General features: G+C 37.4%; 1 protein-coding gene across 6 annotated transcripts in view; it reads right to left on the reverse strand.

Moving 5' to 3' along the window:
• Positions 1–16,240, reverse strand: part of cobll1b (cordon-bleu WH2 repeat protein-like 1b) — a 171,395-nt gene that overhangs the window by 37,053 nt on the left and 118,102 nt on the right. For all 6 annotated transcript variants that reach the window (XM_072579483.1, XM_072579482.1, XM_072579481.1 and 3 more), the window contains 5 exons: positions 14,116–14,344; positions 12,884–12,925; positions 12,225–12,316; positions 11,239–11,484; positions 714–846 (listed from right to left, as the gene is read on the reverse strand). In XM_072579483.1, the coding sequence (XP_072435584.1) occupies positions 714–846; positions 11,239–11,484; positions 12,225–12,316; positions 12,884–12,925; positions 14,116–14,344 (742 nt within the window). The remainder of the gene's footprint in view (positions 1–713; positions 847–11,238; positions 11,485–12,224; positions 12,317–12,883; positions 12,926–14,115; positions 14,345–16,240) is intronic.

Raw genomic sequence — 16,240 nt, forward strand, 5'->3', positions numbered from 1 at the left:
TCTGCTTTCCCCTTCCCATTATACTTCACCTTCCACCCTGTTGCTTATTCAGTGAGCAAGTCTTTATCTGTCTGCAGCATACTGTGTCATCTCTGCTTACATTTTCATATAAACTTGTAATATCAGGAAACTTTAGTTGATTACTCTTGTTCCCTCACCTATTAATATAAACTATACACAGCTTAGATCCCACAATTGATCTTTGCTATGCTCAGTAAGTTACAGGCTGCCAATGTGAAAATGCCTAACTTATTCATACTTTCTATTTTAATTTATGTTTCCTGTTTGTAAAATAATTTTCCATCTATGGCAAAATATTATACAACAGCCCTTATCTTGGAAGTTACATGCAGCAGTATTTCAAACTGAATTCTGGTCTTGTATACATCAATATTTTGGTTTGGAAAGCTGAGCTAAATGGAATGTTAATATCATGGTATATACTCTTAATAAAAGCAGCATTAAAACAAAAAGATTGGAAAAGTAGCTCATTGTCTTTTGTAACAAAATGAAACATTTTTTCAGCATATGTGTACTTTCATCAAAAAAGCTGAAGCTACAGAATTTAGAAATAAATTTTTCCCCTTATTTGCAATTGTTTAACATTGAACATTGGAATATTAAAATTATAGCACGACCAAATTAATTAAGTTCTACTGTATTACTCAAATTAACATTCTTACTGAAAAATAAGTAAAAATAAATATGATCACCTGATTTATTATCTTGGGGATTTTGATCTCCTAATTTAGTTGGAGGCAGGGGAGCCTTTCTTTTGGTTTTTCTTGTAGTTGCAACTTCACCACCAAGTGACCCCGTTCTTTGTCTGCTAGAACCTGTCATGTTCTAACAAATAGATAGAAAGAAAAACAACAGTATAGTAATGCTGGCTAAAGCAGACATGTTACAGATTCTGAAAGTACAAGAGAGTAAACAATGAACCACTCTTTGGCCCAAGTACACCAACATTATGCATTCACAATGGCTATTTGTTCAAGATTCTCCAGTTTTTGAGCAACATTCCCTGGAAATATGAAAACAAGTTGCTATTCAATTGTAGCATACAATCAATGACTTCAAACTGAAGTGATCTCCATTTTTGTCTTTACAAGACAAGTTGGTCCACAACACCAGGAGATTAAGTCTCAAACCTCTGCTCCTTGATCCTGCAAGCAGAGGAAGCCTTGCTTGAACTGCTACAACAATCTGATCAGAGTGCAGGTCAAATTGAGAGGTGGAATGAAGACAGGGAAGAGTGATGTTCACTTTTAATTTCTAAATGCATTGGTGGGAGATCCAGATTTACTATCTCCTTCACTATGAATTACTTCAGGATGGACAATGTCACAAATTCTAACTGACTACTTTTTATTCACAAAGGTGTATCTAGATGACTGAAACCCATCGCACTGGAGGTAGAAGGAACAAAAAGGAAAAGATGTGCTACTTCCAGGCAGAGTCAGAATCATCCAACTCTCAACTAGGGACATGCATAATCATATTCCAAACAGTTAGGCCAGACGAGCCCTCCAGCATTACAAGCCAGTCTCAGAAATCAGGGAGATTTTAAGGATATGGAGCAAGCCAGCATATCTCTCCAGAAAAGCCATTTAAAACTCAAACATAAACTGGTACAACATCAAAGTAGCTGTAATGGTCAGCACCAACATTGTGCAGGCAAAATTAAACTTGTGAGAATTAATGCACCAGTTAAAGCTTCCACCTGGATGCAAGATCTGATCGTGACATTTGAGGCTTTAGTTAAGAAACTGAACAATCCAACCGTCATGGCTTCCATTCTCTTCAAAGGATTCGATAGTTGCTATTGCTGCAGCCCGCTAACAGACTGCAGATCAAGGCTGCACAAGGCAATACCTGTATTCCAGTCTCAAATATAGATAGCAGCATCCTTGCTCCAGGAGTACAAAGCTATCAATACAGGTCACATACCAGCCCACAGTGCATCAGGCCTACGATGTGGGTTTTGGCACCAGCAGGGTATCTTTACCTGAAGAAGCAATGTTATCCTTTGTAGCCAAAGAATTTAGGCGTAGGTAATGCCATATTTAAATTTCCTACTATATACATATTACATTCACAGGCACATAAGTGTCTGTGTTAAAGTTAAGCCATGAAATCATAGAGAGCAGCATGCTTCCATGAAGCAAGTGAACCACGTTAAGGTGGAGCATGTAATCTTTATACCCTTAGTTCACACACAATGATATGCTGATAATGTCATGAGCATACTTCCCAAAAGGTTGACACAACTACTTAAACCTTACCATACACCCTGCATTTCTGTCCAGTAGGAGTCAATGCAAGGGGATAACTAGACTAAAGGTTCATATAAGTACTGGAGCCAAGCAGTGTGCAGTGAGAGACTGGACAGATTTCTTCATCGAAAACATCACAATGCTTTTTCCTCCTTTGTTAGAAAGCAGAGAAATGGAACCTTGATGCAACCTCTCTTGGCCAAATATGGCCTCCTTAGGTTAAAGGGACCAAAACTACAAGGTATTCTAAATACGGCCTCACCAATGCCCATATATGCATAATGTGGAAAGACTTGTTATCTTTCATTACAAAAGAATTGGAATACATGTCATTTGCCTTCCTAATTGCTTGCTATACCAGCATGCTTACATTGTGACACCACTGTACCTCTGAATACAAACATTTTCCATTCTTTCATTATTCAAAATTATTTTGCTTTTCTTTTCCTATGTAACTTGGATTTTGTCATTTTGCATTCCATCTGCCATATTCTTGCTCACTCACCCTAGCTATCTATAATTCCTCTGCAGCCTCTTTGTGCCCTTACTGTTGTGTATCTTACAAAGTGACCTTGCATGATGTTCCCTCATCAATATAGATTATAAGCAGCTAAATCCCAAATACAATTCCTGCAGTATCCCATGAGACAGAGCTTGCAAACAGTTTGGTCAATGTAGAATATAGAAATTAGTAATACTATTCTTCCATTGTAGTATACCTTTCAGTCCATAGGCTCTTTAGAAGATCTCTCTAATTAATCAATGTTTGAAGTCATTGACTGTATGCTACAATTGAACAGCAACTTGTTTGCATATTTCCAGGGAATGTTGCTCCAGAGCTGTGTAAGTGCTTGAATTTGAAATGTTTATCCAATTCCCTTTTCAAAATGTATTATTAATTTGCATCTGCCACCCTTCTATACATTGCATGGTTTAATGATATGGAAATTTTTTTTATCCTGTCACCTCTGATGCTTTAGACTATGTCTTATGGTTATTGACATTTTTGCCAATGGAAATAGTTTCTCTATATGCATTTTATCAAAATGCAACATGATCTTGAACAATTTTCCATTCTCCCATTGCCTAGTTCTGCTTCATGGAAAACAATTCAAGATTCTCTCGTATCTCTCCACGACTGAAATCCCTCATCACTGGTCCCATTCTGGCACAACTTCTTCCACATCATTTCTAGGGCCTTGACAATCTTCCTAAAGTGTTTGACCAGAACTGACTACAATACTCCAGCTGCGGCCAGTGCTTACTTCCAGTCTGAAAGGCAATGATTCACCCTGCTTTCTGTCCCCTTACTAAATTTCATATAAAATTGGTTACTGCCCAGTAATGCCATGTGCTTCAAATCTGTTCAAGTCTATGAAGTGATACTTCATTGGAAGCAGTCTGAAAATTCATATACACAATATCAAACCACCTTCAAAAACCTTCATTATTACTTCAACAAAGTTAAACAAACATAACTTATCTTTCATAAATTTATGCTGGTTGTCTTTTAATTCAAATTGCTACAAACAATCACATTGGAAAAAAATTACCAACATGCGAATGTTGCAAAACAAAAAGTGTCTTTAAACTTTTTCAGATTTATTTATTAATGACGTAAGTTCAAATAATGCACTGAATATGATTGGGGTAACATTCTGAAGTTCTGTATAACTGTTGGAACAATGAGTAAAATCAGACCTACTGCAGTGACATTAATGATTTTAAAAACTGAAAGAACTGCAGATGCTGTAAATCAGAAATAAAAACAGAAGTTGCTAGAAAAGCAGCAGGTCTGGCAGCATCTGTGAAGAGAAATCAGAGTTAATCTTTCATGTCCAGTGAGCCTTCCTCAGAAATGCTGGTAGCTGGAAAAATGTTGGCTTATCTGCAGAAGGTGGTGGGGTGGGGAGCATGGAGAAGAGGTAAGGAGTAAACAATAGTCAGGGATAGAGCCCAAAGAGACAGAAGACCAATTAGACAAAGGAGTCAATAATGATCTGGATAAGGGGGTGAATAGCTGTTAGTGGAGACTATTAATGGCTGACAATATGAAGCATGTAATGGCAGTCTACGTGTGGGATAGACTGCTAGGATATGGGGGAGATCAAGCCCAAAAAAATTATTCAACTCGGTATTGAGTCTGGAGGGCTGTAGGGACCCCATGCGGAAAATGAGGTGTTGTTCTTCCAGCTTGCACTGAGCTTTACTGGAACAGTGCAGCAAGCCTGAGACAGAGACGTTGGCCAGAGAACACAGTGGCATGTTAAAGTGGCAGGCAATTGGAAGCACGGGGTCTTTTTGCATGCAGAATGTAGATGTTCCGCAAAGCTTTGTTTTCCCAATATAGAGGAAACCACATTGTGAGCAGTGAATGCAGTAGGCTAGATTGTGAGAAGTGCAGGTAAAGTGCTGGAAGATATGCTTGGGCCCTTGGATACTGAGGAGGGAGGATGGAAATGGACAGTTGCAAAGAAAATGCCACTGGGAGGGAAATATTGAGAATGAAGGAAGAGTGGACCACAGTGTCCCTGCGGAAGGCATTCAAGAGAGGGGAAGGGAATAAATGTGTGTCTGGTGGTGGTGGCATCTCACTGTAGGTGGCGGAAAGGGCGGCTGATGATCTTGTGCGTGTGGATGCTGGTGGGACGGGAGGTAAGGACAACGGCTTTCCTATCGCTATTGCGCGAGGAAAGAGGGGTGAGTTTGGAGGTGCGGGAGATGGGTTGGACCCAGTTGAGAGCCCTGCTGACAATGGTGCTAAGGAATCCTCGGTTGAAGAAGATGGTAGACATTTTGGAAGCTCCCTTATTGATGCTGGCCTCTTGGGAATATGTGCGATGGAGACGGAGGAACTGGAAGAATGGAATGTAGTCTTGCTAGGAAACAGTGCAAGGATGTATAGCTGTGGGAGTTGGTGGGTTTATAACAGATATTAGTGGGCAGTCTATGCTAAGAAATGGAAACAGAGATGTCGAAGAAGGGAAGGGAAGACTCAGAGACAGACCAGGTGGAAGTGAAGGTAGGGTGGAAATTAGAAGCGAAATCGATGAACTTTTCCAATTCTGGATGAGAGAGGGAATTAAGGAGTTCTGTCTCTGTTTAGACTGCAAGTTTTACGTACATCTGTCACTTTCTAATCAAAACTAAAATGTTTGTAGCTGTCATAATTGGGAACTTGAAAAATGCAGGTTTTGCTAATTGAATTGGAAATTGTTACAGATACTCTGCTCTTTTCAAGAGTGTCCTCTTGTGGTCGAGTTATGCAGTTTACAAGGTTGATAATACCAAATGAGAATTAATATATTTTTTAAGCTCAAGAGATGGGATGACAATAACTTTACTTCAATTCTGAACATTTATTCAGCAGGGCATTAATAGAAGTAATTACTCATATTTTCTATTCATGTTTTATACCTAATTAAGAAGAAGGAGGTTTAAAGTAGACATGCCAATAACTGAAGCAAATCTCAACAGGGTTACTTTTGAACTGAGGGATTGTGTTCAAATAATAAACAAAGTCAGTGACTGGCAAAAATAGCCTCTTTCATTTAGCAACAGCAGCAGCACAATTTCAAGGTGGCAATAGAATCACAAAATACAGTTCTTACAAGAGCCCCTTTAGATACAGTTCTTACATATATTAAAATTGCATTACTATGATGTTACATTTTCATCCATAGTACTGAAAAGTTTGAGGGGCTTCTGCCCTGGGAGACCGGAGATGGGTTGAAACATGTGAAAGTTGGCTGTTACTTCTGATGGGATTAAGAGTGTCTGTCTGGTCTGCTTGCATAATTGAGAGGTATGAGACCTTTTGTCTTTTAAGTTAGTAAATGTTGGTAAAAATACTAAGCCTCAGTGCTCTAAGTAAACCTGTTGGATGAAAATCTGGTGTTGTGCGAGTTTTAACTTTGTCCACCCCAGTCCACATCATAAGTTAGAAATTGCACCAGTACTTAATAAAAAAAAGAGTAAAGCATATTAAACTGATACTGCAGCTGTGTTGTAAGATTTGCTTACTATTTGCGGATGAGAGTTTCAGTCAAGCAATTTTACTTAAGTGCTGTTTTGACAGTTAGTTTCTTAAAGAAATATATTTCAACTAGGCTGTTATCTAACATGTACATACTAATTGGGGAAACTGTTTGGGGTTTCGGGGACGTTTGGCAAGGGCTGATATTATTATGATTTGTGGAGACTTGATGGGGATGGTATTGTTTATGATATTGACATCTACTCAGGAGGTAGCTTAGGCCTAAACACTGCTTGTAACAAAGGCTGATAAGAATTGAAGGTGTGAAAAAGCAGTAATGGTTGAAAGGGTTGTTTTAATTAGGTCTATCTTATGATAGTAAATATACTACAAAACATGGTTTTGTAAATGAAAGAAAGAAAGAGTGTTATAGTAAACAACTGGTTTGTAAAGGGCCATGAATGAACGAATAGGAACCTAGTATTAATGAAGATATGGAGGAGCTGGTGTTGGATTGGGGTGGACAAAGTTAAAAATCACACCACCAGGTTATGGTCCAACAGATTTATTTGGAAGCACTAGCTTTTGGAGTGCTGCTCCTTCATCAGGAGCTGTGTATCAGGTATTAATGAATATAATGAGCTGGTGAGTAAGTTTGTAAAGATAACCTAAAACAACACCTCAAAGTAACAAAAATTGTGCTGCTTATATCAAATAGGATTGTAAATACGTTTTGGCCCGGTCTTCCTACATAGGATTTCAAAACAAACATTTCACATAATTTTCCAACTGTCCGGAAAAGTGAGAAGTTCAAATGTTAGAATATTTTCATTAACTAGTACTGACAACACTAGTAGATAACTGAGCAATTTTCCATTTTGCCAGGTATGTCCTGTCCAAAATCAAAGTTGATCAATTCTCACCCGGCCACTTACTCTTGACCATTAACAACATGATGAAAAGGGCAATTGACAGTGCCATCAATTAGCATTTACTCAGCAATAACCTGCTCATTGATGTCTAGTTTGAGTTTTTCTAGGGTCACTCAGCTCCTGATTTCATTACACTTCCATCCAAACATAAATCAAATGCTAACCTCCAGGTGTGAGTGACAGTGATACTTTAATGTGCAGAATGAGAGTGCTGCCTTTGATGTCATCACAGCATTTAAACCAGTATAATATCAAGAAGCTTGTTTGAAAACCAGAGTAAATAGGCATTGTGTGCCTATTTAGAGGCATACTTAGTATAAATAAAGATGGTGGTAGTTGTTTGAGTTCATTCATCTCAGTCCTGGATACTAATACAGGAGTTCCTCAGGGTAGTGTTCTAGGCCCAAACACCTTCAACTGCTTCATCATTTATCATCCCTGATCAGAAGGGCAATGTTCTTCCTGGAAGAGCAAGGGCAGCAGATACATGGGAACACCACCATCCACAAGCTCCCTACCAAGTCAGAAACCATCTTGACTTGGATCTATAAGCACCATTCTTCAGTGTTGTTGGGTCAAAATCCTAGAACTCCCTAATTATGGCACTATGGGTTTATCTACCCTCCATGAGATGCAGAGGTTCATAATAATTTTCTCAATGAAAATTAAAGATAGACATAAATGTTGGCTTATTCAGTGATGCCAGCATTCAGTGAATGAACAAAAACCATGATGTCACAATATGACATGGTAGGAATAAAAATGCTTAAAATTCTTTCCCAACTGTACGACAATTTTGGGTTTATTCAGGATATTCAAACTCAAAACAAAATAATTGTTTTCCAAGTATAAGAACATAAATTTTAAAATACATACAGAAACAATAGTTATGCCTAGTTGATACATAATTATTCTCCTTTGCTCTGTAACATGATGTTAATAGTTCTTATCTGATTAAAATTAAGACGTTTGTTGCACTGACCTCCATTTTTCCCCTTAATGTGATATGCAAAGCAAAGTATGGCATTCAATACATTTTCAACAATTTAGGATAAATGCAAAACAAAAAAAATTCACCCAGTAACAATTCCAGAAGGCAAAACCCAGCAAGTTTTTAAAAAGTCTCGACCTTTCTGAATCAAAAAACTTTGGAAAACAAGGCAATCGAATGACATGTATACAGGGGGAAATGTTAAGATTCCTGTAACGTTTAAGCGTTTTATTGCCATACAATTTGGAACACTGCATGCCTGGGATTTCTAACTTGTGCTGCCAAGTACTGAGGCTCCCACATCAGTAGCACAGACTCAATGAGAGCTGCAAATGGCTGGCAGCTGGATTAACCTTAATAATGAACTTGGCAATTCTTTTGCTGGTGGTCTGCCTGCTTTGTTTTGTTTGGATGGATTTTTATTTTGGAAGGCATCACTCACTCTAGATGCAGGGTAGCACTCCACATAAAGAGGATCTATTGAATGTTGTCACAACCTTCTGTCTCAACTAGCGCCATCATAACTAGTTCCTTGACCCAATCAGAATCTGTGAGATGTATGTTGGCAGGAAGCCATTTATGATGACATTCAAAGTGATCCTCAGCTGGAGCTACGGAAAGTTGGATGCAGTTCTTGCACTGCACTTTCCTAGTCAGTCTTGAAAGCTTTGAGTCTTGAAAGGATTACGTAATTGTATATTCCTGCCAATATTGGTACTGCTTAAATTTCCCTCATGTTGAAACTTGCTGCTCCATTTCACTCCCAATACTTCCAAACATGCCCTTTAAGATATTGTTGCAATATCTTGATTTCCCATTCTCTCAAACAAGGAGCAACCTATAAGCAGTATAATTGCCAGCAGCAAATTGCCTATTGTATGTTAAGGAGATCCAAAATTGTAGGACCTTCTGCTTATCATTCATCTGCATCAATAACATGCACAACAGGCACACCTAATCTTTGCTCAATTCATGGCACAGATTTAAATACTGACTGTGATTTTCCAAATCTTTAATCTTTTATCTGTGACAAGTAAATAGTAAGGGTCTTGTGGCATAGTAACAGTGTCTGTACCTGTGTGTTGGGAAGCACTAGTTTAAGAGCCACCTATCCTGGAGGTGGGTCATAACGTTTTTAAATCAATCTGTTCATGCATAAGTGAAAGGAGTGTTCCATAAAATTTCAAGCAGCTCAACTACAAAAGAAACAACCCAAGCTCAGGTAAATAGGAGTAGATTAGACTTAACAGAAATTTATAAAACAATCTTTTATATTGTCAGTTGAAGAGTACATTCAAATATAAAGATTTTTCTCTAATCTTCAAAGCTCATTCTGTCGTCATTATACAGTTAATAGTAGACCCTTCCATTTGGTACCATTAGTGATGCCTCAAGACAGAAAACTTGTGGAACCACAATTACAAATAAATAAATGTACTTCAATGTGTAATGTACTACTGTGAAATATTTCAAAAGTAAAAGCTTATTCATAGCTATTCAGGTAAATGCCACCTATACAGGCATCTATCTTTTAACCTTATAAATGTCCAAGCATTTTACAAGCTCTTTATATCAATAATGCTCTAAAACATACACTCCAGAGAAAACAACACAAGTTTTTCTAGCCTCGCCTTGTAGTTGATGCCCTCTAATTCTGCACCCTCTCCAGAACCTCCACATCCTTCCTGTAATGTGGCAACCAGAATTGAATGCAATATTAGAAGTATGGCCTAACCAAAGTCTTATAAAACTGCAACATAACATTCTGACTCTTGTACTCAATTTCCTAAACAGTAAAGGCAAGCATTCCATATGCCTTCCTTACTATCCTATCTACTTGTGTGGCCACTTTCAGAGAGCTACGGATTTGAACCCCAAGATCCCTCTGTACATCAATGGTGTTCAGGGTCCTGCCATAACTGTATACTTTTCCTTAACATTTAATCTCCAAAAGTGCAGCACCTCACACTTCCTCAGATAAAACTCCACCTGCCATTTCTTCACCCATATCTAAAAACTGATCTCTATCCTGCTGCACTCTTTGACAACCTTCTATACTGTCCACAACTCTATTGATCTTTGCATTGTCTGCAAACTTACTAACCCACCCATCTACACTTTCATCCAAGTCAATTATGTATATCACAAATAGCAGAGGTCCCAGTACAGATCCCTATGGAATACCATTAGTCACTGACCTCCAGCTTGATAAACAACCTTCCACTACTACGGCCCTATTCAGGTAAACACTACCCTTCTTTGGGCAAGCCAATTCTGAATCCATGCAGCCAAGTCATCATGGATCCCATGCATCTTAATCTTCTGGATGTGCCTACCATGAGGGACCTTGTCGAAAACCTTAGTAAAATCAATTAGACAACATCCACTGCTCTACCTTCATCAAATCTTTTCAACACCTCTTCAAAAAATTCAATCAAGTTATTATGGCATGATCTGCCACCACTCTAATCTGGACTCTGGTTTCCAGCATCTGCAGTCATTGTTTTTACCTGCCCCGCACAAAGCCATGCTGACTGTCCCTAATTAAACCATGCTTTTCCAAATACACATAAATCCTGTCCCTAAGAATTCTCTCCAATAGCTTCCCAACCACATATGTGAGACTCACTAATCTATAGGTCCCTGGATTACCCTTATTCCCCCTCTTGACTAGAGGACCTCTCCAGTGGCTAATGAGGAGAGAAAGATCTTGGCCAAGATACCAGCAATCTCCTCAATTAATTACATCAAGTTGAGTGGAAAAGCTAAAGGTACATTATAAAATAAAAGCTTAGAAATCTAAATTTATTTTATGCTTTGGAGTTTTGTGCAATGAGACGGGGAGTAATAACAAAGTTACCAAAGGTTTTCATGTTTCATTCAAACAGCTGTTAGCAAGCACATAATCTACAGTACCAAATGGTGATAATTTATATCAGACAAAACAGCACCAACCTTTCCATCAACCAGAAAATGACAAAAATGTAATACACCTGAAGCCAATGCTATGCAAAGATGCTCTATTAAGACTGATGAACTAGCTATATAAACATAAGCACTCACTTGCAAAACATGTTCAGTAGAATTCGCATCAGGAAAAACATACGACGTTGGTCTAGTCGATGATTGCTGAGTTAAATCTTTTGGAAAACTCTGTGATACAGTTAGCGGGGGTGCAGGTGCCCGTCTTTTCTTTGGCAGATCTGAAGGCAAGGTATTCGATTCATATGTTGGGCAATAAGCACTTGCACTGCTCATGCCAAGTGGTCTTTGCTGGCTTATTAGTGGGGTTGCAGGAGCACTTGCTGGCTGGAAATTAAATCAAAGTTTACTTTTCAATTCCTTTTGTACTAAAAGTTAGTGCAATCCAGAAAAATTGTAAAATTTTCAGTATGAATGCTGCTACCAGAGAGTTGAAGTAGAGAAAGCTAGTAGCTGACTTCATGCAAAGTTATCACTGCTCAGACCTGTCACGATAGTACTAAATCATAATTCTGTTGTGCTGGTTCTCTGGAGGGGAATAAAAACAGAAAATACTTGAAACACTGAACAGGTTAGGCAACATTTGTGGAGAAGGAAACAGAGTTAACATATAGTCAAAATAGTCCTGAGGAGGGGTCACTGGACCTGAAATGTTAACTCTTGATTTCTCTCCACAAATGCTGCTCGAGCTGCTCAGTTTTTCCAGCATTTTCTGTTTTTATCTAACATACCATCACTTAGTTATATGGAACTTGTATACTGCTGATAAAAGAAAAATGCTTGGAATTGTTTCATTTTGGACTCAACAAAGGAAGAAACAAGGAAGTAATTTATACTATGTGAGGAAAGGATGCTGAATCTTGCTTTGAAATATGTCATTCTTACGCTTGTCCTGAAGAGTATTAGACAAACAAAAATCTCAACTGCGTGTCCCCTTTGTCAGCAATACTAGAAATAATATTTCAGGTTAATGACCTTTCATCAGAACTTCTGTTACTCTGCATTAACCAGCTAATCTGACAGACTCAACTTAGAAATGTTATTAAAAATCCACATGAAAAGCTTACTTTTTCACGTTTCTTCTTACTCAGTCTAAACACATTGAAGAAACCTTTATTTTCCTTCTCCAGATTTGCATTTGCAGGAATGTGAAATTGTCCTAAAACATTGAGTAAATTTGTCGAAAGTTAGAGAACATAGTAGTAAATACTGATTGCACAGTGCACATCATGTTTGTGTCAATGATTAATACAATGCTGTGAATAGTGCATTTTTAATTAATTGTACATTAATTACTACAGCAGCTAAACTAGATGATCTATCAAATAAATAGTTTTCAAGTAAATATCTATAATTTACTATTAGATTCTGAATTGTAAAGAATATAACAGCACAAGAAATAACCATGGATTGAACTTAAATAGGTATCACTGCATTCTCATCATTTACCCGATGTCATCGGCAGACGTGTCTGCTAAGAAATGGGAGTATGAGCTAGGAATATGTATTTAAAAAAAAAGAGAATGAGCAAGAAGGGGAGAACAACAATGGTGGCAAATGAAAACAAAAGGAAACAGAATAAGTGCAACAGCAACTGAGGGCTACACCTATACATGAGAGTATGGCATAACTTCAGTCTCAGTTAAAACAACAGAAAATCTAAAAACTTTAGTGAAAATCTGTAGTTTATGAAAATCTCTAGACAAACACTTAAATACGTTGTTACCTTGCTGAATGGATCCATCTTGAAAATTAGCCTGGGAGAATCCTAAAAAAATGTTGGAAGTCACATCTTTAAATACCCAGCTTTCAGTTACTTTGTAGAATAATGCTGAATTACAAACTATAATTCATAAACAATTACTGTTACTCTTATTCCTAATAGTAACATCATTTTCAGATATAGATTATCTTCCACATGTTGACAGCATATATCTCAGTTTCTCCCATCTCTTACAGCCTCAATCATTATTCAATCGTTCAAAAACGCAACCTCAAAACGAGCTTCTGTTCTTACACATCGACCATCATAATGGCTGACATTATCATAAGTTTAACATCTCCCACCTCTGTCCATTTGTTACAGAAACCCTCATCTTTACTATTTCTATTATCAACCACTGCCATTATTTACTGGCTGTCTCTCCATTTCTTTCAATCATCAACTTGTCCTTCTCATTCATCACTTCCTTTTTTCAACGTTCCCTCTAAACTGCATATATGTGCAGCTATCCTACAATCAAAGTTACCACACAGGCCACTCCAGTTGCTTCCTGCATGGCTATGCTGAACTGAAGGTACTATGTACCAAAATAACCAGATTATCATGCACAAAGAAAAGGTAGAGAGTGATCACTGTTGTCTTTGCTGTGCTAGATTGACTAGGAGTCCCAAAAGCCAGAAAACTGCATAAAACTCTCATCCTCATGTTTAAATTCTTCCATGGTATCATCATCCCACCATGAAAATCTCCTGTTTTTTTTTGGATATTTCTAATCAACCTGTTCAGATATGTTATGACACACCTTTGGAGCAGGTAGGATCTTGGACTGGGGCTTCTGGATCAGAGGAGGCTACACTACCACTAAGAGCCCACTCCTAATTCATTTATACCCACTCATTAGCCGCATCAGCAGCAGCCATGTTTTGAGCAGCCCAGCCTCTGGGATTCTCTGAACTTTTCTGTCTCTCCTTCCAGCTAATCTCCTTTCAAGCTCTGCACTAAATCAGCCTCTTCAATCAAGATGTTAATCATTCCACTTCTGTCTCAGCATCCATTTTTGTATGATTAACAATTTCATTTTAGCTTGGGATGTGTATTTGCATCAAAGATCCAATGGATGTTTAACTTCTAAATTAATACATACTTTGTTAAAAATGATCAGCTACACCAAAGGTATATGCCAGAAATCATTGTGCCACAAATTTCTGCAACCAGAACTTCAAGCAGATACATACCTACACTAGTGTCCAATGCATATACCTCTCGTATGCCAAGCTCCTTTAGAGATTTTGTTAAGTCATAGGGCTCCTTAGACTCAAAGTCTTTGACGAGAATAGTGCTTTTTGGATCAAATTCACATTTATTGCTGATTACTGGAACGAGTTCTTGAAGAGGAACAAGAGGACTAACACGTACTATGGTTTTCTGTGTTTTCTTGTAGTTTACTACAACACGTACTGTTTGCTGAAAGTAAAAAGATGGTTTGTCAGTTGAAAGTGCTGATATAGTTACAATTTAAAATACATTGATTCAGGTAATTGCTCACTATTGTGCAAACTAAGGATGAGTTACACTAAATCGAAATTTGGGTACCGTGATTTTCCCTTTGGAAAATATATGTAATAGTTTTCTCACATTGAGGTTTTCAGCAACAGCTAATTGCTAAATGCTCATCCAAGATAGGAGGATCAAAAGATTAATAATGTTATGCACAATCTGAAGATTTCATTAAGTTTAGAACTAAGATGATTCCACATTCATCAAAAAAAGCCTTCTGACAGAGAGAAAAATAATAACTCTAATATCCTTGCATCATATTTTGTGTTCAGACAAAATGAAAGAAGGCTCTCAAGGAAACCAGAACAACCTAATCCTCACCAGAAACAAAAACAGAGTTTGCTGGAAACACTCAGCAGGTCTGGCAGCCTGTGTGAAGAGAAATCAAAGTGAATGTTTCGGGTCCAGTGACTGTACCGCAGAACAATTCTCACTAGAATTGTCTTATCATTATAATTTTCAGGCAGGTAAAAGTAAAACATATTTCAAATAAATAATGAACCAACATTTGTTTTCCCATCTAACTAAAATGTGCTGAATTTAAGTTCTGGACTCTAGCTCAGGTATTAATACCAAATTAGGGTGACTCTGACAACAAGGTACATCACAAATTGTTTGAAAAGGAAATTAAAGAAGTTTATTTAGAGCATGAAATATATTGTTGTATCACAAAAAATGAAAATAAGAAAACAAAGTCAATTTTTGAAAGATTCAAGAGAAAAAAATACATGGTTAATTACAGAACCTCAAGTCTTCCACTAGTGAAAAATTCATGCTCTTTGATTAATGTCCCATGCAAGGTTCATTTCAGTGTTGTCACATAGCCGATATTTGAGGGTATCTTTTAGTGTCCTCGCAAGCTCAGACTTTGAGAGCCCAGAAGTATAAAATAGCATCACCTTTATTCCAAAGTCATGCAAAGTTTACACTTGAAGTTTTGATTTGTTAATTTGAAAATTGAGTCATCCACATCAGTGCTGTTTAAGACAATTTTTTAATATCATATAGATTACTGATGAGGCAACAATGAAAACAGTATGTGCAATTTTTGCATGTCACTTTGATGAACTAGGAGATCACACAGAGAAATGAATAAGTCTATAATTTATATTTAGGAACATCAGGACATCAAGAATGGAAGTTGCTTTCATTGGATAAAAGATTAAGATTAGGCATGGCTGGATTTTGAAAATGCCAATTTGAATTGAAAGTATAAATGCACAGAAGTAATGTACTACCAACAATGAACACAAGACAAATGGGTAACAGGGTGAAATCTAGAGGCCAACACTTGGATTGGAGGTTAAAGAGGATATACAGGATAAACTCAGCTCTATCACAATTCATGTTAAAGGAACTCAGGCCTTTCAAAGAAAAAAATTTGAATTATATCAGGTAACCAAAACAGAGATTATAAAGATTAATACAGAGAAGGGTAATCAAATTCTATCTGAAACAGGACCTCCTGAAACCATGATCTGGTATACCATTTAGTGTTCTTGATTGGACAAAATAATCATTTTCCAAGCTTTTAAACTCTGGATGAATATACTAACTCTTGACTTTTCAAGTTTCTCATTTAAAAAGTCAATCACTGTTAGAAAACACTTCATTATTGACAGATTGGTCCAGATTTTGTGGAGGTAAGGAGAGTGACATGATGGAAATTTACTGTCTTTACACTACTGGAATTGACAGTAACTTCAGAAGCCTCCACATATGAAATATATAATGGAAATTCAGATACTGTTGTCAGGGATTTAACTCTTCAGTACAGGATGCAGTGTTAAAAAGGTCCCTCAC

This window comes from Chiloscyllium punctatum, chromosome 10 (genome assembly GCF_047496795.1).
Source record: "Chiloscyllium punctatum isolate Juve2018m chromosome 10, sChiPun1.3, whole genome shotgun sequence".
Classification (NCBI taxonomy): Eukaryota; Metazoa; Chordata; class Chondrichthyes; order Orectolobiformes; family Hemiscylliidae; genus Chiloscyllium; species Chiloscyllium punctatum.